This window comes from Silene latifolia, chromosome 3 (assembly GCF_048544455.1).
Source record: "Silene latifolia isolate original U9 population chromosome 3, ASM4854445v1, whole genome shotgun sequence".
Lineage (NCBI taxonomy): Eukaryota > Viridiplantae > Streptophyta > Magnoliopsida > Caryophyllales > Caryophyllaceae > Silene > Silene latifolia.
In genome coordinates this window covers 7,455,551-7,480,948 of record NC_133528.1, presented here as the reverse complement: position 1 = coordinate 7,480,948, position 25,398 = coordinate 7,455,551, and the positions used below count along the sequence as shown (strand labels likewise).

General features: G+C 35.2%; 2 protein-coding genes across 3 annotated transcripts; both read right to left on the bottom strand.

Annotated features, from left to right (window-relative positions):
- Positions 1 to 123: 123 nt before the first annotated feature.
- LOC141647004 (ABC transporter I family member 17) lies at positions 124 to 2,566 on the bottom strand. Its single transcript, XM_074455032.1, has 4 exons — positions 2,215 to 2,566; positions 1,792 to 2,130; positions 623 to 810; positions 124 to 493 (listed from the first exon to the last, which is right to left on the bottom strand). The coding sequence occupies exons 1-4, from the start codon at positions 2,261 to 2,263 to the stop codon at positions 242 to 244; spliced, it is 828 nt and encodes a 275-aa protein (XP_074311133.1). The 5' UTR covers positions 2,264 to 2,566; the 3' UTR covers positions 124 to 241.
- Positions 2,567 to 15,123: 12,557 nt separating this feature from the next.
- LOC141647002 (basic leucine zipper 34-like) lies at positions 15,124 to 19,002 on the bottom strand. Of its 2 annotated transcripts, none has more exons than XM_074455029.1 (5): positions 18,141 to 19,002; positions 17,690 to 17,780; positions 17,316 to 17,442; positions 15,966 to 16,173; positions 15,124 to 15,397 (listed from the first exon to the last, which is right to left on the bottom strand). In XM_074455029.1, coding segments are annotated over exons 1-5 (1,089 nt in total). In that variant the 5' UTR covers positions 18,803 to 19,002; the 3' UTR covers positions 15,124 to 15,396. The 2 variants fall into 2 exon arrangements, with proteins under 2 accessions (XP_074311130.1, XP_074311131.1); XM_074455030.1 differs by having other exon boundaries at positions 15,290 to 15,397; positions 15,961 to 16,173; positions 18,141 to 18,910.
- Positions 19,003 to 25,398: the final 6,396 nt, after the last annotated feature.

The window sequence follows — 25,398 nt, the reverse complement described above, 5'->3', positions numbered from 1 at the left end:
AAATTTTATGAAAAAACATAAAAAGCTAAGTTAATTACAATTATGCCACTGGTGTTACCCAAATTGAGTAACAACGGGTGTCACTATCTCAATTTCCTTCTATTTATACAACATCGAAACTTAAAAGTAACTTTCGGCCATCCATAGTCAATTCTCTTTTCAATATATCTTAAACAGAATACAATTTTAACAATTTTACAAATTAAACAGCTTAACCAAGACATGATTAACTAACAATACTTCAACTAAGTTCAAGATATCGTTGTGCCATAGGATGCTTAGCATGAGACAATTGATCCGGCTTCAAGACTTCAACGACGGTACCATTAACGACCAGGCAAACCAAATCCGCGATCCTTTGCACCTGCCTTATACTATGTGACACCATTATCACGGTCATCCCTTGGGTCGTCTTCAATTTCACTAACGCGTCCTCTATATTTTGAGTCGATATTGGATCCAACGCGCTTGTTGGCTCATCCAACAACAATACCTACAACAACGCAACAAAATAACCCAATTTTGAGCATCATCTTATACTTGAAAATTCGCAGATTTCAACCAGCTTAGTTGGTAAAATCATGAGAGGCTGTACATTAGCTAGTATGTGTAGATGATTTACCTCGGGTTCATTTGCAAGAGTTCGAGCAAGAGCAACACGTTGTTGTTGGCCAACAGAGAGTTCATTTCCTTTCTTGTTGATAAAAGAGGCATCCATATCGGCTAGACTTAGCAATTTAAGAACTTCTTCATCACTTAGTTTCTTGCCTCTCAATTTCGGTCCATAGCGTATATTATCCGCTACTGTGCCTACATTGTGTATTTCCGATTTCCAAATTCTCAGGTTCGATCAAATGAACTATTAGAAATGGAGAAGAGATAATTCATAAGAGCGATGGTAGTTTTTGAGCATATACACATTTTTTTCTGAGCATATTACCATTTATAAATATAGTTTTTTAGCAATATTATATTTTTTTATTGTAATGTTTTAGTAAATGTGCTCAAAAACTTTATACTAAAGCAGAACTCAAAAACTTTAAAATAAAACTCAGAAAATAAACAATAAGAGGTACTACCTCAGATGTATAGTCTATGAACTGTTTGAGCTTACAATGATATCGCCTTTATACTAGTCTAAAGATCCGAAGATAATAATCGTATCTTCTAATATTAGTAGCATAATATACTTTATTCTATAATACTATATTATTCTGATTACGGTATATTACAATATACCGTAATATCTTCAACCTGAACAATAATTTTATTCAAGCATTATATCGAATGTCAACAATTACATACTACCGTAAATAATCCGTAATATATTCTCTGTGACTCTATCGTCCTTGTCTGAATAATCGAGTGGTCAATACTTGGTCGATTATTTATGTTTCCAGACACCCAAAACACATAATAGTCTTCACTAAATGAAATCGATAATTAATTTAATTATCATCCCGCTCATATGTGACATTTATCGCGCAAAGCACATTCTTCACACTTTCCCTTACATGTGATTCCCGAACCCTATTCTTGTAAACCATGGGCACTAATAATAAGTCTAATTCATAAGCCCAAAAAAATAATCGTATCCTAAAACCAATTGATAACTGGTGAAATAACACCTTGATCATGCCACACTCACATGTGACATTAGTAATTCGACATGATTTCATCATCGAAAATCTAAATATGAAAAAAAGAAAAAAAAAACTGCATAAATTAATACAGGTCGTTGTACATCGTATAACAGATTTAAAAATGACAGACAAAATATGAAAGACGTACCGTCGAACAAGGCAGGGAGTTGGAAGAGCATACCAACTCTCCGGCGAACCGAGAGAACATCAAGATCACACACATCACGGCCATCCAAAAACACGGTACCGGCCGGCGGCTCCCACAAGCGATTAAGTGCCCTAAGAAGCGTTGACTTTCCACTACCACTAGGTCCAATAACACCAATGATCATACCTCTTGGTATATCAAAGTCAACTCCATCTAATATCACAACTCCTTTATCCGTTACTCTACATAATTTCCTTATTTCAATTTTGTTTTCTCCTTGCTTGATATTATTGGGTTCATTATCCTCTATGTTTAGTAGCAAATGTTGTCTTTCGTCACCTGCATCAGTAACGGATTAATATGTTAGTCTTGTGTAAGACTGTTTTACGTAAAAAAAAATGAGGGGGAGTTGGATGTACGTACTTGAGAAAGATTCAGCTGTTGGAGACATGATGTTGTGTGAGAGTTCCATGTGATGATATGATTATTTATAAGGAGTATTACTTGATTTAATATAATAATACTATAATTATAATATTATGACCTGAGAATAAATAATAAAATTATGCTTTCTCGAATTCGAACCTTTATTCCCGTTTGTGATTGACCTGGTATATGTGGTTTGCTGTTTTGTTAGCTATATCATGTGTACTGGGGGTTATCCAGTGCATACTAAAGATAACGGTTGCGGGTTCTCTCGTCATAATTGGAATATAAGGTGAGATATGGAGAAAGGGAGAAAGAAGCTACCTTCACCAGTTTGTATTGAACAAGTAGAGTATTATGTGGGAGAGTTGGGATATTTTTAATGGGTTTTGAGTGGAGGGGTTATAGATATTGATCGTGAGGTTCACTTTTCATTTTGTCCACTTTCTTAATAGTTTTGATAAGGATTACGTAGAAGACCATTTTACGACAAGTTTTGTATGCAACGTTGTATTCATGTGATAAGGTATCACTACATCATGTAGTCATGTAAATTTGACAAATATGTTAATCGGGTCAGGTTAGTTTGAATCAGGTTAATTTTGGGTTATAAATATTTTCGGATCAATTATTATCAAGTTATTTATAGATAATAATTCATGTGTAACAATAAACATTCTGATCGAGTAATAATATAGAGTTTAGTCAATTTGGATTCGGGTAAAGATCATGTCTTGACTTAGGACGACGGGTTATTTGAGTCCGATCTTTCGGTCCGTGTAAGTTTGTCAGGCCTAACTACTAGAACATTGGTAAATAGCGTTCAATAAAAGTGGTACTCCGTAAATTTGCTTGATATTTACAAAATATTGCAAGCAATATATGTTCTTAAAACAAACTATTAAAGATGCTCTTAGTTCAGAATAGAAAAGACTATAATAATTTAGTTATATATAAATGAGTTTATAGTAACTTATTGAAAATCATTTTATCATTACATGTAAATGGTTATTCACTCATGTAGGTAGGAGTATATTGTTTGGTATTTTTTGGATATAAGTCATGGTTTCCATCGTCAACAATATTGAATAATCATCAACCTCGGGTGCTCTTTGCCTCAACAAAAGTTCTCGTGTATTCTGGGAGGACCGTAATCCTTACACCCAAGACTTTATAATATTTATTTGGTGGATTGTTTTTAGATATAAGGAGGATGGTCTTCCCGGAAGACACAAAAAAAATTTCTTGCCTCCATTATATGTAATGTATACGATGCATAGGCGTATCCAAGGGGTACAGTGGATGCACCTGCACCCCCTGTTTCTTCAAAAATAAGTAAAAAGAGCAGCGCAGTTGTCTTAGTAATATTTAGTTGGTGTAGTGGTTTGAGTGCCAATTTCTTTTCCCTGCCATTCAGGTTCAAATCCAACAGTTAGCATTTTATTTTATTTCACAAATTGTTCTATAGGACCGTCTTATATCATGAGACCAGCCCATAATCCAAAAACCCAAACAATTAACTTATAACTCACCTTTTTAATTAAATAACCAAAAGTAAAAAAAAAATAGTTAATAAACTTGTAAAAAAAATATTTTATTTTGATAACCTAAAGTTTTATATTAATAACTTGTATATTTAAATATGTTAGTTTTTATCATAAAATGTCGTGTTGTTAAAATATAAATTAAATTAAGTTTTATTTTTGGGCTTCTCTTCTTTTGGGTCAGTCTTATGCTATAGGACGGTTCTATAGGAGAGTTGCTGATTTTATTTTGGTCTTTGGGTGGTGAGATTTGCTGGCCCATATGAGCCATATCATCAACAAAAAACGCAAGCATTAATTCCAACTTCTAGCCCATTTCATATATTCATGGCATTATTTTTTTTTTTTTTTTGTCTAAACCATCCGGTAATCCGAACCACATTGGGCCGACTGATCCGTATTTCGGGGCGTGTCCAAGGATTACGGTATTTAAACAATTAAACCCCTTCCAATCGCAGTTGTGGGGGATCGATACGCAGACCTCCCTACCAAGCGCAACCCCATACTACCACTGCGCCAACCAACGATTGGTATATTCATGGCATTATTACTCCGTACAAAAACTCTTCTATAAGACTGTTCTATAGCATTTGAGTTATATTATTTAGTACTTTTAGCTATTTGGATGTATTTATGTATGAACCTTAAAAAAATTTATTTTCATTTAAGCAACCTTTATTACGATATGTTTAAGTGTTATTCTATAGATGATATAAATTGTTATGTTTTCATGTTATGGATGACCAAGATAAATATTTTATTATTTTATTATTTGTAGTGATGATAAAATAATACTCCCTTCTATTCACTCATTTTCTCCCTCTTTCCGTTTTTATGATAGTTGAATTTTCTTCTCTCTTTCCTTTTTTGAAAGGTTTTGTGTGATCCAAAATCAATTATATGTGGGGCACACTGTTTTGTGTGGTCGAAAATCATTTTCTTATTTCTTGTGTAAAATAAAAAGGGAAGAAATGGGTGAATAGGAGGGGTATTTTCAATGATAAAAAACTTTCGTAGAAATCCACACCCCCATTACTACCCCCATCAATCAATCAATCAATCAATACTATATATTAATTTCAGAAACCAATGGACTTCAATGTAATTAAAGAAATCTATACAAATTAATTATACTATATAGTTTTAAATCGATAGCACTGTGTGATGGACCTGATAAAGGGATCTCAATGCAAATATTATATAGTTTTGGTTAAAAGTATAATATAAAGATGCCTTGCTGAAGAATATTTATGGAAATAACATTAAATTAAAGTAATTAAATTTAGAAAACACAAGAGTATAGTGATTTTCCTTAAATTTAACATGCCCACTTATGGAATTAAGTAGTATCATCATAGTATTATACATTAAATTAAATGTAGTAAAAGTAATAGTAGCAACGCAACGAGATTAATAAAATTAACGGTATTAATGTGGGAATAGTGACAGTTATAATAATGATAGTGGGAGTAGTGAAAGTAACTACAAATGTAGTGAAAGTAACAGTGGTAACAATGAGAAAAAAGTATGAACAATTAAATAACCAATCGACTCAAGGAAATATTTTATTTATTTAAATATAAGCCGGATAAAATTAACGGGAATAATGAAGTTAACACACAAAAAAAATAGAGGAATTAGTAAAAGAAACAATAGTAACCACGGGAGTAGTGAACGTAATGATATTAAGAAAGAATGTCGTGAAAGTAATAATATTAATAGCGGGGTAGTGAGCGTGTCTCATAATTTGAAAATAAATTTAACTTTTTATCATAATTACAGGATATACCGTAGAAAAATATATTACAAATAGTAAACGTGTGAGTTAGACAACTCCAACATAGTTTATTTCATTGAAAATAAAATTTAACGGTAAATAGAGATAGCCCGGGGAAAGCCGGGCACCAAACCTAGTTACTAGAATTCTGGAGACGCCACTGATACGATGTTTAGTAAAACCGTCTTATACAAAACTCGATCGATCCAATACATACAGTACATTTTTTGGTCGGCAAATCTATATATATATATATATATATATATATATATATATATATATATATATATATATATATATATATATATATATATATATATAAAAGAGAGTTTTTTCGAGCGATCTGAGAGCGTCCACATCATCAAAAATCAATTTAGGAAAGTATAATTTTTGATGTAAAAAATAAAGTGGAAAATCTTTTAATTATTATAATATGTATATTTCCTAAATTATATTCAAGTGATATTTCCAATTTTTATATCAAACTTTTACATTTCATTTGACAAAAAAATATCGTTAAAAAAATTATGAAAATAATATAATTAGCTTTGTGGTCAAAAATGCTATCATTAGAGTATAAATTTCATTTTATTTGCACATATTAAAGATGATGTATTTCTTAATACGTAAAATTGTGTACTTTTTAGTATGTTTTGTCCCACATTGGAAAATAAGTAGGTGTGGTGAATATACTACATATAAATAGTAGAATTGTCCCACATTGAAAGATTAGTATAAGGTGATGTGATTCTATGATTATATATAGGAGACATATTTGGAACTTATGTATCCACCCAAAATTTTTTGAGTCTCATAAATATTGTTTTAAAGAGCTCTTAAGAATTTCTATCATTATCTACGATATGATATAAAAAATAAAGTGGAAATCGTTGGGAACTACCCGGGAAAGAGTTAAGAACATGAACAAGAAAATTAAAACTAAGGTTTTACTAATGGTACAAGAAAATTAAAACTAAGGTTTTACTAATGGTAGTCTCCTGACACAGTACAAAACTAAAAATTTTACTAATGGTTGTCTTCTGAATGCAGTAATAGAGCGTTAATGAGTCGTTATATGTACAATGTAGAGATCTTTATCTAATGATCGAGACTAGGTGGTTTTACCTTCAAAGAAAAATAATATGTATACAATAGTGATTTTTTTAAGAAGAGACATGTATTTCTTGGTATGTTATATCTTTCACATTGAAAAATAATGTAGGCATGATGAACATATTACGTCTAAATAATTAAATTATGTATCTCAATTCTCACATTGAAATAATAGTATACGGTAGGGTGATTCTATAAATATAAATAAGAAGTATCCTTGAAACTTAGGTATTAACCCAAAAATTTTTGTTATAAAAGATATGTACTTTTTAGTATGTTATATGTCCCACATTGAAAAATAATGTAGGTATGGTGAATATATTATGTATAAATAATAGAATTGTCCTATATATATATATATATATATATATATATATATATATATATATATATATATATATATATATAGAGAGAGAGAGAGAGAGAGAGAGAGAGAGAGAGAGAGAGAGTAAGGTTCAAATGAGTCTCTTACATCTATTGAGTTCCTAAGTCCTCTTATAGGCCTTTGGATGAAGTGGATAAAGGGCTGAGATTTGATCTAAATGGAGGGTCACAAATGAGTTTCCTCTAATTATTTCCTTAACTCAATCACTTTCACTTAATCAACCCCTCCTTTCATTATCACACCCTCATCATCTCTCTATATTTCTCACCCCTCTCTCTATCTCATTACTCTTCCACATTCATCCCCCAGATTTCTCAAAACCCAATTAAATCAACATCAAAAAAAAACCCAAGCCTCAAAACCCAGATTTCTCGAAACCCGACACAAACAACCACCCACCACGACCCCAAACCACCGCACCAAATTCATCACCGCAGCCCATCCTTCCTCCGGCCGCCCTCGACACACCACGGCAGCCACCTCCCTTCCCGTCGTTCTCCGGCTTCCGCTCTCCTGCCACCACCGCACGACATCAACTATACTAACCACCACTACCACCCAAAACAACCCTACCACTGCCACGTCTTCGATCTACCGCCACCATGACCCACCAAACCACATATCTCTCCGCTTCTCTTCCCCTGCCGCCTCCATCCTCCGTTCTCTCCAACACCTCCGCCCTTCCTCTATCTTTTTGGGTTTAAAATCTGGTTTCGTATTTTTTTTTTTAAATTATGTGTTTTGGGTTTTGCATCTGGTTTTGCATCCGGTTTCGTATTTTTTTTTAATTATGTGTGTTTCGGTTTTGCATCTGGTTTCCATATTTTGGGTGTTCTCCATTTTGGTGTGTTTATTATTCAGATCTATTTGTTCTCATTTCGGTTTTTTTTTTTAGATTTTTATTTCGGTTTTTAAATTTCAGATCTTGTATTATTGGTTTTTATTTCGGTTTTTTAAATTTTTCACTTTTTTTTTGTTTTTTTTTTTTGTTTCTCGAGATAAATAAGAAATCTGAAAAAGACTAAAAATGATTATTTAAATATGAAATACGATAAATATATTTGTCTTTATTTGTGTCTCTTGTTATATGGTATAAAAAAATGAATTTTACGACTAAAGTTACACTATTTACGACTAAAGTTGCATCCTTGAAACATTAAAGTTGCATTTTTTAGTTGGTTCGAGATAAATAAAAAAACGAAAAAGACTGTAACTTCAATGCCACTATGTGTAACTTTAATGCTCACTATGTGTAACTTGTAAAGAGAATCTCATCTTATATTTATTTTCTTAAAATGTCGTGTTTTGTTGATTTTGTTGTTTTTTTATAAATGTCTCCTTATATATTTTGTGGTAATTATGTGCAACTTTAATGCCAACTTCAATATCATTATGTGTGACTTCAATGGCATAATGTGCAACTTCAATCTCATCTTGTTCAGATGTTGGTTTCACATATGGACAAATTTTTGACTAAAATTATACAATTTTGGACGAAAGATGTACAAATTTAGATTAAATTTACACAAAAAGGACTAAAAACTTGACTTGATATTAAATAAATTTATCAAAAAAGACGAAAATCATATAAACTTGACTGACTATCGTAAACATCTCTTAAAATTACAAAATCACTTTTTAGTTTAAATTTTTACCTAAAGTTATGCAAATTTGTAATGAAGTTATAATTGTAAAACTCTAAAGTTATATCAAATTGACTTAAAATTATATAATTCAAGTTTTTATATGCAAAATCACCTTATTTATCAGATCAATTTACTCATTGAAATTTATAAATCAATACTTAAAGTTCAAATTTTGTTACAGTTACACTACAAGAGGTTAAAGTTATATCCATAAAGAACTAAAGTTGCATTAACTTGGATTAAAGTTACAATTCACAAGATGTGTAATTTCAAATAATATATAAATTGTATGAATTTATATATTCAAAATCATGTAACTTTAATTCTTTAAGGGTGTAACTTTAGTCCTTGACACTATAACTTCAACTGTATAGTCTGTTTTATACATTATTTTGATTTTATGTAAATCTAGCTTTTTCTCGATTGTAACTTTACTTCACCGATGTGTAACTTTAGTCCATAATAGTGTAACTTTAATTGATTCTGATTAATTAATTGAAATTTATTTAATTTTAAGGCAATTTAATATAACTTTAGTCCATAATAATATATCGTGTGTGTAACTTTAATATAGACGGTGTGTAACTTTAATAGAGAACGTGTGTAACTTTAATAGAGAACGTGTGTAACTTTAAACTTAACCACCGACAACAATCACCACTAACTACCACTACCAATTACCACCGGCCACCAAGGAAGTAATACGATTATTTTGTTCATAAATTTATTTTTTATCTAGTAGATCTAACATTAAAATCAACAAATTATATGAGATCTATTTTATTAGATCTAAAATTAAAATAAAAGGATCTCACAAAATAATAGTGAGATTTTAAAACACGAAATTTGAAAAAGATAAAAATGAATAACAAGACGATATTTGAGGGAAAAAAAGTATAGTACATATATAAATAAACTAATACCAACAAAAATAAACAAATAGAAAAAAAACGACACTAAATATCAAAGTTAACACCAAAAAAAAAACGAAAAAAAAAAAAAAAAAAAAAAAAAAAACGAGATCATGGTAATTTTGTGGTGGTTGAGTTGGCGGCGGCGGTGGTGGTGTCGGGTGGGTGGTGGTTGGTGGTGAATGAAGAAGAGAAGAGTAGATGAATTATTTGGGTTTTTGATTTTTTGTTTTTTTTTTGGGTGGTGGTGGTGAATGAAGAAGAGAATAGTAGATGAATTATTTGGGTTTTTGATTTTTTGGTTTTTTTTTTTGGGTGGTGGTGGTGGTTGGTGGTGAATGAAGAAGAGAAAAGTGGATGAATTTTTTGGGTTTTTTTATTTTTTGGGTTTTTTATTTATTGGGATTTTTGTTATGATGGTAGAGAAATGAGAGAAGAGAGGAGAGTCTTTTTTTGTTAGGATGAGAGAGAAGTAAGCTTGAAAAGAATAAGGTAAGAAAGAGATAGGGGAGGGTATATGTAGTGGGATTAGTGTTTAATTAGGGAGTAGATGAGGGAGAGTCTTAATCACCCCCCATAATCATTATTTTGCCTTTCAATCTAAGCCCTTCATTTCTCAAGATCCAATGGCCTCTAAGAGGACTTATGGACTCAATATGGATAGAAGGACTTGCTTGATCCTTATACTATATATATATATATATATATATATATATATATATATATATATATATATATATATATATATATAGTGTTGAGATCAAATGAGTCCCCCTCCTAAGTGTGAGTCCATAAGTCCTCCTTAAAGCCCTTGGATGAGCACTATGGAAGGCCGAGATTGAAGACAAAAATAAGGGATTAATGCCTAATTAAGCCCACTCTCTCACTACCTTAACTAATCCACCCTAATTATCACTAATTTCACTATATATAATTTATTATCACACCCATTTATCTCTCATCTCACACAATTCATTCACCTTCTCCATAAAAAACCCAATAAAATCAAAAACCCAACAAATTCAAAACCTAAAAATTCAAAAAAAAATTCCCCCTCTTTTCCTCACCCACCCACCCCCTCCCGACACCACCATTCCCGACACCACCACCATCTCGCGCCACCCCCACCACCCACGACACACCCACCACCGCCACCGTCACCTTCTCCGTCCTCCTTGCACGCCCGCCACGCCGACCACTTGTCGCCCACCCACATTCCGAATCCACCTCCTTACTGACCACCTCCCCCCACGACCACAACTACCGCCATCCTCACGCCGCCTCCACCACCGACACTCTCTCCTGCGCGCCGCGCCTACCGTCCTCCATCACCCATTTTTGTCCCTCCGCCTGCCTCCTTTCGTCCTTCATTTCTCTTTTTTCATTTTTTTTTTTAATGTTTTGATGGTGGTTATGTAAAATGATGGTGGTTATTTTGTTGTGTTTTGTACTCTGTATTGTTTGTATTTGTCTTTCCCTTTTTTGTTTTTGTTTTTATTTTATTTTTTTAAGTTTTTGTTTTAAGTTTTAGATTTGTTGTTTTGTTTTTTTGTTTTTGTTTTATGTCATAAAGTTAGATCTATCTTTGAAAAGTTAAGTTTTTTTCAAATTTCATATGTCAAATATCGTCTTAATTTATATTTTTTAAAATCTCATATTGTTTAAATTCGTCTTGTGTGCTAAAAATTACACATTGTGTGCTAAAAATCTCGCATTTATATTTTTATTTCGTTTTTTTAATTTATTTTGTTTAAATTTACCTATTGTGTGCTAAAAATTATGCTTCCAATGATTTCAAAATTCAAATTTTGAAATTCCCGCCTCCAATGTTTTCATGCGATATTTTTACTCCATTTTATGTTTGTTTCTATTAAAATTATACTTATTTCAATTAAAATTACACTTTTTTCTGTTAGAATTACACTTTTTTCTGTTAAAATTACACTTTTTCTATTGGACTAATGTTACACTCTCAATGGACTTGGTCATATTCTCATATTCTCATATTCTCATTGGACTAATGTTATACTCTCAATGGACTAAAATTACATTCTCAGTGGACTGAAATTATACTTTTCTGGACTAAAATTACACTTTTCTGGACTAAAATTACACTCTCATTGGACTGAAATTACATTTGCCTGGACTAAAAAAATACTTTCCTGGAATAAAATAACACTCTCATTGGACTGAATTACACTTTCCTTGACTAAAATAACACTTTTTGTCGTTAAAATAACACTCGAAAAATGCTAAAATTACAATAAGTTGTGATAAAATTACAAAAAATTAAAACATTCCTTAAAATTACACTTTTTGCTGTTAGAATTACACTCGTAAAATCCTAAAATGTCGAAAACTTGTCTCGAAAAAAAAAATGAAAAAAAAAACGAAACAGGAAAAATGTTAACAAAATTTTCATAAACTTCAAAAATTTTTCCGTTGAAATTTCAAAATAAAATCCGTCAAACCGCAAATTTTTCCGTTGAAATTACACTTTTTTCCGTTGAAATTACACTTTTAAAACAGTGAAAGTGTAGTAACATTTGTATAAAAGTTTCAGTCCAAAAAAAAAAATTATGCTCAAAATTTTTTTTTTGTGTATAATTAATCCATTAGTGAATGTATAATTAAAGCTAGAGAGATAAAGTGGATTAATTAGTGTATAGGAAACTCATTAGTGTTAAGTATACTTTTTTGCTTTCAATCTCAACCATCCTTAGTGGGATATCCAAGGGATGTAGTGAGGACTTAGGGACTCAAAATATATGGTGGACTCATTAGAACTTTACTCTATATATATATATATATATATATATATATATATATATATATATATATATATATATACATTTTCTATATTATATTAAAGTGATGTTTATAATTTTGATATAAAAACTTTATAGTTCATTGGACAAAAAAGAATCGTATGAAAATTATATAATTAGATTGTGACAAAAAAAAATGCTATCATTAGAGAGTAGTTTGTATTGTATTGTATTTTCTCATTATTAAATCGGGTTGATGTCAAAGTAGGTGCAAAAAAAAAATGGTGTACTTAGTATGTTATTTGTCATACATTGAAAAGTAATGTAAGTGTAGTGAATATACTATGTATAAATATTAGAATTGTCCCACATCAGAAGATTATCATAAGGCAGGGTGATCTTATGATTATAAATAGAAGTCATAACCCAAAATCTTTTGATTCTCTTAAGTATTGTCAGAGAGAGCTCTTAAAAGAGTTTGTATTACTGTCACTACAATAATGATTTCTAACCTAAGTTAATCTTTGGAAAATCTTTTAGTTATTATAATATATACTCTGTATTTCTTTTTTTTATATTCAAGTGATGTTTCTAATTTTTATACAAAAGCTTTTACATTTCATTTGGCAAAATAATGTCGGTAAAAAAATTATGAAAATAATATTATTAGATTCAAAGTAAGAAATACTATCATTAGAGTATATATATATAGATTTCATATAGTTTGCACATATTAAAGATGGTGTATTTCATAGTATATTATATGCATGTCCCACATTGAAAAATAATATAGGTGTGATAAATATACTACATATAAAAAATAGAATTTTTCCACATCGAAATATAGCATAAGGTGGGTGATTCTATGATTATAAATAAGAGGCATCATTGGAACTTACATCAACCCAAAATCTTTTGAGTCTTTTAAATATTGTCTTGGAGAGCTCTTAAAAGTTTATATCATTATATTTTCTACCTATAGATTTTATATGTCTCATATTGAAAAATAATGTAGGTGTGGAAAATATACTACGTTTAAATAATATAATTAGAATTGTGTTAAAAAATATTCTATTATTAGAGTATAGGTTCCTATCATTTGCACATATTTTAATTATGATAAAAAAACATAGAAAACAAACGTTCATTGTAGCATGTGTAATCTATCAAAGTTCAAGGTTACCATGAGAAATTTCCAATATTATAATGGTATAGTTAATTAATTTTTCATTTAAAAGATTGAGATATCCGTACCAATAAAACAATAAAAGGGGGTATTATTTTTTAATTGTTATTTTATTGTCACACCATCAAACTTAACGTTCATTTAACAGCCTTTACAATAGGGGTACCATGGGCAAAAAAATGGAACCTCAAGGGTACCATAGGCATATTCTTAAAAGTAGGGGTAACATGGAAAATCTGACAAAATTAAGGGGTACCATGAAAAATTTCCGTATCTCAATTATGTTAAATTTTTTTTGAAGAAAAACAACGTACAAGCATTAATGGAGAGTACTTGATCATATTATTAAATTTGAATATAACTATTAGATATAATGAGTAGCAAATGTCTTTATTCGGTATTCGGAATTTGGTTGGATGTCGAACTAAGTGCAAAAAAACATGGTGTAATTCTGAGTATGTTATTTGTCCACATTGAAAAACAATGCAGGTTTGATGAATATATATTACATATAAATAGTAAAATTGTCCCACATCAGAAAAAAAATCCAAGTTTGGTGAATATATTACTTATAAATAGTAGAATTGTCCCACATCAAAAGATTAGTATAAGGTATGGTGATTATATGATTATAAATAAGAGTTAACCCACGTATATATTAATCTTTTATTTTTTTTGAAATTTTTGTATCTCAATTATGTTAATTTTTTTTTTGAGGAAAAACAACGTACAAATATTAATGGAGAGTACTTGATCATATTATTAAATTTGAATATAACTATTAGATATAATGAGTAGCAAATGTCGGTATTCGGGATTTGGTTGGATGTCGAACTAAGTGCAAAAAAGATGGTATAATTCTGAGTATGTTATTTGTCCCACATTGAAGAACAATGCAGATTTGATGAATATATATTACATATAAATAGTAAAATTGTCCCACATCAGAAAAAAATCCAAGTTTGGTGAATATATTACTTATAAATAGTAGAATTGTCCCACATCGAAAGATTAGGTAGGGTGATTATATGATTATAAATCATTAGACATAGAATGTAAACATTAAACTCTTATAACATTTTTTTTTTGCATTATAAATAAGTTAATTACCCCGTTGCAACGCACGGGCATTCAAACTAGTAACTGGTTATACTTGAGTGTCATGTAAATCCAACCTGGGCTAGTGATTAAGGGTGGACTTGGGCTCGAGTTAGAAAAAGCTAATTAACTAGTATGAAAATGTATGAAACGGACTGAAAACTTCAATCTTCATTAATGAAGTGGCCCATTTTGATGAAATGGCCTTCATCTAGAACTAGAACATTGTGTAGAACAATTTTGCATTCTGTTCTTAGGAACGACATGTTATCCGTCTTAATTATTTGTTTACTCAGAAGGATGAACATTATATTACTCCATATAAGAATCAAATCGGTTTAGTAAAAAGACTCTCCTAAGTCCTAACTAACTACTATTAGGGAGTAGAATAGTACATAAACTTTTGTGTAAAATGAATCAACAAAACAACACAATCAATTTTACATAAACTTTTGTGTCAGGCAGTCTTACACAAGAATTTACATTTTTAAACAGACATTATTAATTGATTATTAATTGAGCACAAGATTAATACACTTTTATGTCTCCATGAAAAGTTCTTTATACAGTTGAATAATGGAGTAATAATCAGAGAAATAACCGTAAAAATACAAAGTTATTACAATTAAAAGAATTAACCCTCACAAAAGTAAAGAAGTCATGACAATGAGACATTGAACATACACCCAGTCAATCTGACACCTCCCCCACACTTCCTTCTACCTTTTGCTCCCTCCCAAAAATTCACATCCCTAGTAAAAAAATACGAGTAATTAATTTCTGTTAAGATAATTATATCCGTTTTAAGAGTAAAACGAGTCAAATACTATCTCATATTGATAGACCAGACAAGGATTTGTCCTTCCCTACGCAATTTATTTTTTATCTCATCCATCTATTTGACTCGTTTTATTATTTAAATGCGAATATTTTTTTTTGTCTAAATTAAGAAATTATGAATGAAAAAAAAAGCCGCCAAAATAAGTAAATAAAAAAGTTAAAAAATAAAGATAAATAGCAAATTTTAGAAAACTAAAAAAAATTCGAATAATTGAGTGGCACGTGTATGTAGATCTAAGAAATTAATTAATTAATAAATGATAATTAGAAAAAAGAAAACAATAATAATAATAATAATAATAATAATAATAATAATACTCGTAATTAAATAATTAAAATTAAAGGTTGAAAATAAAAGGGAAACATGTCACGTGAATGCACAAGTTTGTAAATCCCACTAAACACTAGTGTTTTTTTTTTTCTTTTTGCATTTTGTAAAGTCATTTTCATAATTATTTTTATTTTATTTCAAAACCTTACTAGGTCATAAGTTGTTCCTTGTCCGAACAATCCATGCTATGATCGGATATTGACGGTTGTGCTGTAGCGGTTGCGGCGGTGTTGCTACAGTTAGCGGCGACACCGCCCATCATCTTCATATTTTGATGCTGTTGCTGATGTTGTTGTTGTTGATGGTGGTATACTTGTCTTAGCCTATCTATTTCCTTCTTCAATGCTTCTTGATGAGCTGTATATGTACAATTATTTGGATTGTTATTACATTAATGTCAGTATGACTTATGAACACAAATTTTAGAATAAAACGGTCATATTATAAGATACTCTATTTTTGTAAAAAAAAAAAAAAAAAATCAATCATTTCTACTCTGTAATAAATTAGTTGTCTTTTTATATAGTGGAACCATTCACAACGTAAAACCAGGTATCCCATACTGTAAAATCGTCTTACGCAATAATTACTGATTGATAAACAAGTATGTCAAATGTACTTCAAGATCATTTGTCAATATGCTTTGCATCAAATAGTATAGAATAAAGTTGGTCATAGTACACATTACGTAATTATTCCAAAAAAGAGTAGGCATTGATGGGTATCATTAACACCCTCGTGCCCTTGATTAAGTGACTTTGATTTAATTGGTCCTCATGCAATGTACATTTGCATAGAAAATATACTCACAAATTAAAAGAAATAAGAATCTGGTAGGTGCATTTGAACATATGGTACTGTTATCTAATTATCGATAGACAATGTCACATAATTCAGTCGATAATGAAGGTGCATATTTGAATAGGGGGTGTTATCTAATTATCGATAGACGATGTCACATAATTCAGTCGATAATGAAGGCCAAAGTTTTAGACTTATAAATTGTAATCAAAATACAACGATTTAGCACGCATAACTATATTTTATAACATATACTCATATACATTGTCATGTTATACTTATAATTAGCGTCCCTTTTGTACATCCAAAATCCTAATAGGGAGTACGAATCCTTTTTATTTAAATTTCTCTTATTTCTTTCTATTTTCTCTATTCTAAATTATTATCATTATAATGATTAGATTGTCTTGAAACAAAATTTTGATATTGAGAGAAAATGGAAAGAAATGAACAAACGAGGAAATTGGGAGGATCTAAATTGAAAAGACGTTACACACAATGACACAAATAACACAACTTATTCGTTTAATTTAGTTATCGATGAAATCGATCAAATCAATAATATACCTATACGGATATCAATTAATTCGTAATTCATTGTAATTAATTAACTAGAACAAGTTGAGAATTGTTTAAGATAATCCGATGCATAATTCGAGATTAGAGACGGTAATTAATTAATTAAGAAAACAACTAACCATCTTTGAAAATCTTATCTTGAGCTAAGGCAGCAATCCTTTGCTTAATCGCACTATTGTCCACGTTCAAAATCAACCTTTGGTGGTCCAAAAACGCAACCCTGGGTGACAAGGCTGATACCTCCGTCTAAAATAAATTTACAAACAATAAATGAGACGTACAAATATTACAAGACTGTTGTATACATACAACATATAATAACGGTTTTATTTGATAATTTGCCTGATTCTTAATATATCAATTGCATGTTGTTTATGACTTGTATTTGCCAAATTATGGATCGATTGCGTAAAACGATAATTAGTCAACTAATAGGGCTTCATAATGATGTTACTAGGGCTAAATTATGATGTTTATGCAAGTAATTGTTTACCTGTAATGAGGTTACACTTCTCTCTAACTCCGATATGTATTGCAACTTCCTTACTCTTGATCGTTGAGCTGATTGTCGATTTGCTAAAATTCTGATTAATTTCACCATTCATTAACAAAAATTAATTAGTAACACTACTTAAAACATACAATGAGTAACAAACTAACAATTGTTCAACAAAACCTACTTACAGCGTGAAACGGTCCTTTATATATGAAGTTTAAACTCGTGGTATCACAAATTATCTGAATTATGACATATATTTTCGATTTTATAAATAAAATTCATTGATCTAACCGTTCTACCAATTAAGCTAACTGGTATCTGATTAATCATCTGAATTATGAATATAAAAGCCGACTTTTTTAAGTATATCACCTATTGGATACAGCGGTATACTTTATCAACTAAATTAGTTAAAATCGACAGTAATAAACATACAAAAATTTACCTCTTAACACGTTTCGGATCGAAACTAGTAGGATCAGCATCATAATGATTACTAACATTATTCTCCGATGAATTAACATTCATATTAGCATTATTATCACCAGCAGCAACAGTTACACCACCCATACAATAATCACTCTCAACTTCACCCGGTTCACTCTTAGGTAAACATTTACGTTGTAAATCACCTTCATTACCCCCATAATTACCGTTATTACGGTTATTATTATTATTATTGTTATTGTTATTGTTATTGTTATCGTCGTCGTTATTAGAATTCTGGTCGGACGGCGAAGAAGGTTGTCCGACCATACCATTACCACCACCGGAAATGTCGTCAGAGAACATCGACATAAGAACTTCGTCGTCCAACCGGTCAAACCCGCCGGCGCCGGTGCCGGCGTGGAGGGAATTCCGGCATTGTTCGAGGAGAGGTGATTCGAGGAAGGCGATAGAGTCGCTCATGGACCGGCGGTGGGTCCCTCGTCTTGTTGAGGCAAAGTCGAGGAACTCGTCGGCCCACATTGTGGAGGCGGAGGTGGGTTGTGGGGTTTTTTGTTGTGGCGGTGGCGGTGGTGGGGTGGTTAAGGGTGGCATTCTTTGGTGTGGAGGGAATGTAGGTGGCCAATTTTGGTTTGGGACTTTAGGAGGTAATTGTGCCATTTTTTGAAAATGATAGTTTTAGTTTTTTGAGAAAAATAAAAATGTTGTGTATGGTGGTAAGTATAGTGATCTATATGTATATGTATTATATGGTATGAAAATGTTGGAAATATTAGTTTTTTAAGTAAAAGTTTGGAGTGGTATATATATGTATGTAGGAGGGAAGGAACTAGGAAGTGTAACTACTAACTAAAAGAAATTGAATTTCATGTGATGATTAAAAGATGTTTGGAGAATTTGGAGGTATCAAAATGGTGGCTCCCAACTCCCATGACCCAAGTTCTAAAGTCTATTTTTTTTATTGATGAGTTGAGGTATGATATAAACATGTAATTAGCGAAGATACCTGTTTTAAAGTTAAATCGGATTAAATAGAATATCACTGATATAAATAAAACAAGATTTTGCTTTTGTTGTATCCTAGCTAAGCTGATAATATGGTATTTGACTGGTTTGAGTTTATAACGGATAATCCTGCATGAAACAAGAATTTGTGATAAATATGTTTGCATACTGAAAGTAGATCACTAAATGATACTTTGTGCCAATCATACTATATCAAATCAAATGTGAGTTGAGGGGTTCAAAAATTGGGTGGATTAACGTTCGCTTTACTTGAAAGACTCGTGAACGACTCGAATTTGTGTGATTAAATTAGCTTTTGCTCTTATTTTATGAAAATATTTTAATCATGATTATATCTTTGTATCATCATATCATATGTTCTCATCAATTCGTCAAATATTTTTATATATTATCTTCCATTTGTGTTATTGAAAATATTGAAAGAAAAAAACTATGAAATTATATATAGGCTTGAGCTGAACTTAAACTCGGGTTTAAACTCGCAAACTTGATAATGAGTACAATTTTTTCAAGCTCGAGATCGCCCTGAGCTTGAATTTTGTTTCATGAGCACACGCCTAGCAAAGTTAGCTCGTGTTCGATTTGACTCATTATCACCCCTATTCAAGACTAAAAATGGGTTAAATTGGATAAGTTAGATTAGATCAGAGGAAAACGCACACTCTTCCACCTATTTTGTAAAGCTTCTTGAAAGCAAATTTTAAATTTTTAGTCCTCGTTGTAACACCCCAGTCCAAACCAAAGGTCGGGAGCGGTCACTCACGGTAGCTCGCCACGTTGTATACATGACATACATATCAACACGGGTCCTTTCCAGCGCATTTTGTCCTCACTCATTCGCATCCCGGAAACCTTCCCAAAAGGTCACTCATCCTAAGACTATTCTCAGCTAAGCACGCTTAACTATGAGTTCTTCCACATGGATAACCAGAAAGAAAGTCCACTTTGTTGATATGAGTAGTACTTTCAATCCCTTTAACCACTAGTCAGATTTTAAGTCAACCAATGAACCATTTTAAAGGGTTACCCCACCCGAATAATATCTTCGGTTTAATGGAGTATTACACTCATGACCTAAGTTTGCACCAATTCAAACAATGCAAAAACTTAGAGCACATTCTTGAGTTGATGAACAAGTCTACATATTAGCCCAGAAGACGTAACACAAGTATAAAAACGTAAATAACTAGTTAAACCGGTTAAGGGTACATATGGACATATGGTGGCCTGGTTTGTTGAGGGAGAGACCAGAGGAAGAGGGTAATGCAGTATTTTGTAATAGTGCAAATGTGCAATAGTGCAAGTGGTGGGTCACATGGGACAAGGTATAAAGAAACAGCTAGCAACAGGCTGTGTAGAAGTTTGAGTGTCTGTTCTCAACGGTTTTACTGGGAAAGTCGCCTTTCTTCTTTAATTAACTCCTATTCTCCTCTTTTGTGAGAGACTCTCTCTTAAGGGAATCCAGCCACCACGTGCCGTCGGCCCCTCTTGGCGCCATTCTCACTTTTTTACCATGTTTCTCCTGTAGTAATTCGATACATCTATTTTTTTTTTATTTTTTGTCAAAAACTACCTTATATTTAAGGGTATTTGTAAAAATATTAGCTTAAATTATTTTTCTGGTTTTTGACTATCTTTGTTTTTTTTTTTTTTTGGTCAATAACTATCTAATGCTAAGTGTTCCGGGTGTAATTCCAGAGCAGATGTTTGTTGCCACTCGTAGCTAGTAGGATGATGTCCTTGCTTGAATCCTCCTTGCGGTCTCCTGAAACGATGAACAAACTGAGGGCTCGGCTTTGGCCGAGCGTACTCACTCCGACGCTCAAGTCAGTGAACTTAGAGAGAGGTTGTTGTAACTTGGCTAAGAGTATATTGTAGAGAGATAAGGAAGATATTACCAGATGAATAGTGGTTATTAGGTCAATTTGTGGATCCTTTCCTCAATGAAGGTTGAGGAGTATTTATAGGCATTCACCTTTTGTCACGTAGTGGCCAAGTGGCCAAATGGCTATCGGTGAAAAGAGCAGTTATACCCTCGGCCGATGGACTGTGGCGAGGCTCGCCGAGGGTCTTGGATATGAGTCGCAGATTTGTGTCCCGGTGGCGAGTTGTCCGCCGAGACCCGGTGACAGCCGATGGGCTTCACCGGCTAGACTCTAAGTCGTTGACTTTCTTTGTGGATAATCGGATACCCTTGACCTTGCTCAATATGTTGACTTGGTCATCGGTGCAGAATATGCCCCATCAATTTGCCCCCAGCGTAGTCTATGCCGTGGTATGGGCTCCGATGTATGTTGAGCGTATATTCTGCGCAAGTATTTTTGCAAAATTTCTGGCATCGGCTTCTTCTGAAGCATCGGCGTGGTTCTTGTTAGGCCGTACCATATCCCCCCTCCACATGGATGCGTAAAGGGTATCCGATGTGGAAAAGGAGGTGACGCTGGCCGAGACCAGGGCTGAGAGTGCCGGTTCTTTTTGATTGCCCCCGGCCGGTGCTTCCTGGCCTGGTCGATCATGCGGCCGGCGGAGAGCAGGTGCCTAGGAATTTGTTGAGGGAGATGAACAGGCGAAGGGATGTGAATGGGCGTGTTGAATATGCTTGGTAACTGTAGCATTGATTGACATTCAACTGTTGCAACGATTGACATTCCGTGGTTGCATGTCTGACACGTGTCCGCTTGCTTTGATTGGTTGACGCTTCATGGGTGTGCCCGATTGGTCCTTCTTCATGGGCTTTTCCCTATAAATAGGGTAGTTACTCCGTGATTTTGGCCATTACTTTCATTTCCTCAAATTTTCAAAATTTTCTCCCAAAATCTTCATCTCTCTAAACCTTCAAGGGCTTTCTTTTCTTCCAATCTTCGGTCTTCGATCCGGCGAGTGTATTTCTTCAAGGTAATCAAACAAATTTTCTTTTATTTCGTTAGTAATTTGCGAACATGTCCTCTGTTGATGCCGGGGCTAGTACTTCTGCCGGGGTTCCCCGTCGCGCTTTGACGAGGAGGAGATATTAGAAGCCGTCCCGTTAAGGTTTGGGGGCCCTAGGTCTCCCTCTCCCGCCGTTGGTCCGCCTCTCCGGAGGAGTTGGAGGATGAGGATGATGTCGATGATGAGGGGGCTCCGTTGATGGTGGAAGGACGACTATCCGGATCATGGTGAGGCTCGCACGACCGCCTCGACCGTGTATTTACGAATAAATTCGCAAGCGATTCCGGAGAGGCTCTTTTCGGAGATCATTTCTCCTTCGGTGAGGGGTATAAGATTGTTATCCCCGAGGAGGGTCGGGCGGTCTCTTGTCCTCCCCGGTCATATTGGCGTGTATATTAGGCATCTGGAGTATGGGCTCCGGTTTCCTTTGAATGAGCACGTCATGGCCATTATCAAAGCTATGAACGTTGCCGTGGCCCAACTGCATCCGTTGGCCGTGAGGACGATAGTCAGCTTTGTATGGATCTGTCTTTTTAGGGGGGAGGTCCCATCAGTTAACTTGTTTCGCCGCCTCCATAGTCTTCGGCCGTCAAAATCCGGCAAAGTGGGGTGGTACAGCGTACGAAGCGGGCTACGTCTCTGTGAACAAACTCACTTCTTGCAAAGATCGGCAAGGGCGATGGGTGTACGTCCAGTGCCGGATGACTACCCATTGCCTCGGTCTTTCGAGCCCCGTTCACTTACGGTGTGAGACCCGGATGAGTATGAGAAACACATCACCCGGGGCGAAGAAGGTTAAGATGGACGCTTCGTTTGTCCCCCTTCTGGGATGAGAAGCGGGCGTCAAATTGTTTGATGCTAAGGAGGGATGGCGCCCCGACTCGGTTATTATCCAGGATGAGTTTGCTATGCCGCGTCGGCCTCATACCGGCCCTCACTTTGGGGTGAGTGGGGTCGGTGTGAGGCCCACCTTTGCTTGTTATGTTTCTTTTTCAGAGCCTTGTTTTACTTCCTTTATGTAACTCTTGTTTGATTTCTTGCAGATCGGTTTGGGCGGGATCTGTCTGAGAAGGACTTGAAGAGGCTAGGGCTTGACAAGGACGGGAAGGTTGTCAATCTGCGTCCTACGGTGATTCGAAAGATCGCAGCTATCCCCAACGAAATCATGGAAAAGCGGACTAGGGGTTGGATCGGAGACGGCCCATGCACGGGTTCTTGGGGGCGTGCCGAAAAGATCGAAGAAGGCGGCGTCAAGTCGGCGGCGGTTTCAACGCCAACTCCTCTTCGCCCCGGTGGTCCAAAAGGATCATGTGGAGGTGATCAACATTACTGAGGAGGAGGTGACCGTTGCTAAGGTCCCTTCTCCGAAGAAGAGGAAAGACCCACCGTCCGCTTCCACCGATCTTGCCGGGGAAGCTCGCCTCTACCACCCTCCAAAAAGAGGGTCCAAACTGGTACGGATCTAACTTGTGGTTCGGATTTAGCCGGTTCGTTGGACGTTCCGATGACAGACTTTCTGATGTGTCAATGCACGGTGACATGGATGCCCTGTGTAAATTTTTGTAGATCCATCATCGGCAGCGGCGTTCTCAGCACCGAACAGCAAGCGGGGAAGCGACTGAAAAGACGATTGAGAAGGCGGGTGACAAGAATGTCACCGTTGACTCCTCACCCCAGAAGGCTACTCCTACCGAGCTCGTGGCGGAGGGTGAGAGAATATATAAGAGGTTGGGGAAATGGAGCCGTCTAGCCGCCTCCCTCATCATGGAGCGAGAAAAGGCCGCGGCCCAACTGGGCCACCGATTGCAAAGCTCAAGCTTGATCTCTCTCGCCGCGAGAGGGAAGCCGGTAAGGCTAAGCTGGATCTTCGTGTTGCCGAGAAGCGTGCGGAGGAGGCCGAGAAGCCGCCGAAGGCCGAGAGGGCCAAGGTTGAGGAGGCTGATGGCGCCACGGCCAAGATGATGGAGGAACTGGAGAGGTATAAGGGTGCCTACGACGCCGTGGTTGCCAAGAGGGACGAGTGGGAGGATCGGTTCCGAAGCGGCGGAGGTGCTCGGGGACACCTGGCTATCCTTGCTCAAAAAGAGAAGGATATTGACATGCTTCAAGATGATCTCCTCCCAAAAATGTGCGTTCATTCCGGACCAGGCCGAGGAGGCGGCCAAGGAGGCAATCGGCTCGATCCCGACGGCATTTTCCCGTGGGATAAATATGACCAGCTCCTGGATGAGATGGCTGAAGTGCGGAAGCGTGCCGCCGCCGAGAAGGCGGAGGCGGCGAAGCGCTCGGATAGCGTTGGCCAAGACGGCCTATGATGCAAAGGAGGCCGAAAAGGAGGCCGAGAGGCTAAAGGTGCCCGAAAATGTCGAGCCTTCTCTTGAGCCGGCACCGTGGATGCTGCTTGCCTCGATGGAGGGAAGCAACAGGCATAGGGAGACGGGCGGTCGTCTCCGGACTCACCCGGCATCTCGGATAGCCTTAGCTGTTCGGGGGCCAACTATTGAGCCTTTCCTCCCTGCCATCTTTTGGCGCTTCAATTGACATGCTTGTAATCTTTTGCTTTTCTTTTCCCTTGTTTGTAAAAACTTTCTTGGTAGGTTGTGTTTAGGCTTACCCCTATGGGGACGGCCGTCGTCTGTATTCTTCTTACAACTCTTTTAACAAAGTTTATCCTTTTGGCCTTTGGCTTGGCCGAGGCATTGATCAACCATCTTTGTTTGTCCTTTTTGCGTTATTAATTGAGGGCCTTCGTTTTTACCTTTGGTACGGCCGAGGCAGTTCGAATGCATATCTCAACTGCGCAACGTCTTTGATGTACTGACCGGTGCGTCCCCGTCGCTCTCGGCAAGTTGCGGAGGTAATGGGGGTTACGGCTCGATAGCAATTCTTCTAGCGTACCGGTCATTGTGTCCCCGTCGCTCTCGGCCAATTGCCAAGGTAACGGGGTTATGGCTCGGTAGCAATTCTTCTAGCGTACCGGTCATTGTGTCCCCGTCGCTCTCGGCCAATTGCCAAGGTAACGGGGCTATGGCTCGGTAGCAATTCTTCTAGCGTACCGGTCATTGTGTCCCCGTCGCTCTCGGCCAATTGCCAAGGTAACGGGGTTATGGCTCGGTAGCAATTCTTCTAGCGCATCGGTCATTGTGTCCCCGTCGCTCTCGGCCAATTGCCAAGGTAACGGGGTTATGGCTCGGTAGCAATTCTTCTAGCGTCTCGGTCATTGTGTCCCCGTCGCTCTCGGCCAATTGCCAAGGTAACGGGGCTATGGCTCGGTAGCAATTCTTCTAGCGTACCGGTCATTG

What these genes read in the sequence shown, in the direction of transcription:
- LOC141647004 (XM_074455032.1), bottom strand. Translation starts at nt 2,263, where the DNA reads ATGGAACTCTCACACAACATCATGTCTCCAACAGCTGAATCTTTCTCA. An exon ending in ACTCCCTGCCTTGTTCGACG is followed by an intron (nt 811 to 1,791) that starts GTACGTCTTTCA and finishes TACACAATGTAG; the next exon opens with GCACAGTAGCGGATAATATA. An exon ending in CTCTTGCAAATGAACCCGAG is followed by an intron (nt 494 to 622) that starts GTAAATCATCTA and finishes GCGTTGTTGTAG; the next exon opens with GTATTGTTGTTGGATGAGCC.
- LOC141647002 (XM_074455029.1), bottom strand. Translation starts at nt 18,802, where the DNA reads ATGGCACAATTACCTCCTAAAGTCCCAAACCAAAATTGGCCACCTACA. An exon ending in GATCCGAAACGTGTTAAGAG is followed by an intron (nt 17,781 to 18,140) that starts GTAAATTTTTGT and finishes GAAATTAATCAG; the next exon opens with AATTTTAGCAAATCGACAAT. An exon ending in AGATAAGATTTTCAAAGATG is followed by an intron (nt 16,174 to 17,315) that starts GTTAGTTGTTTT and finishes GTACATATACAG; the next exon opens with CTCATCAAGAAGCATTGAAG.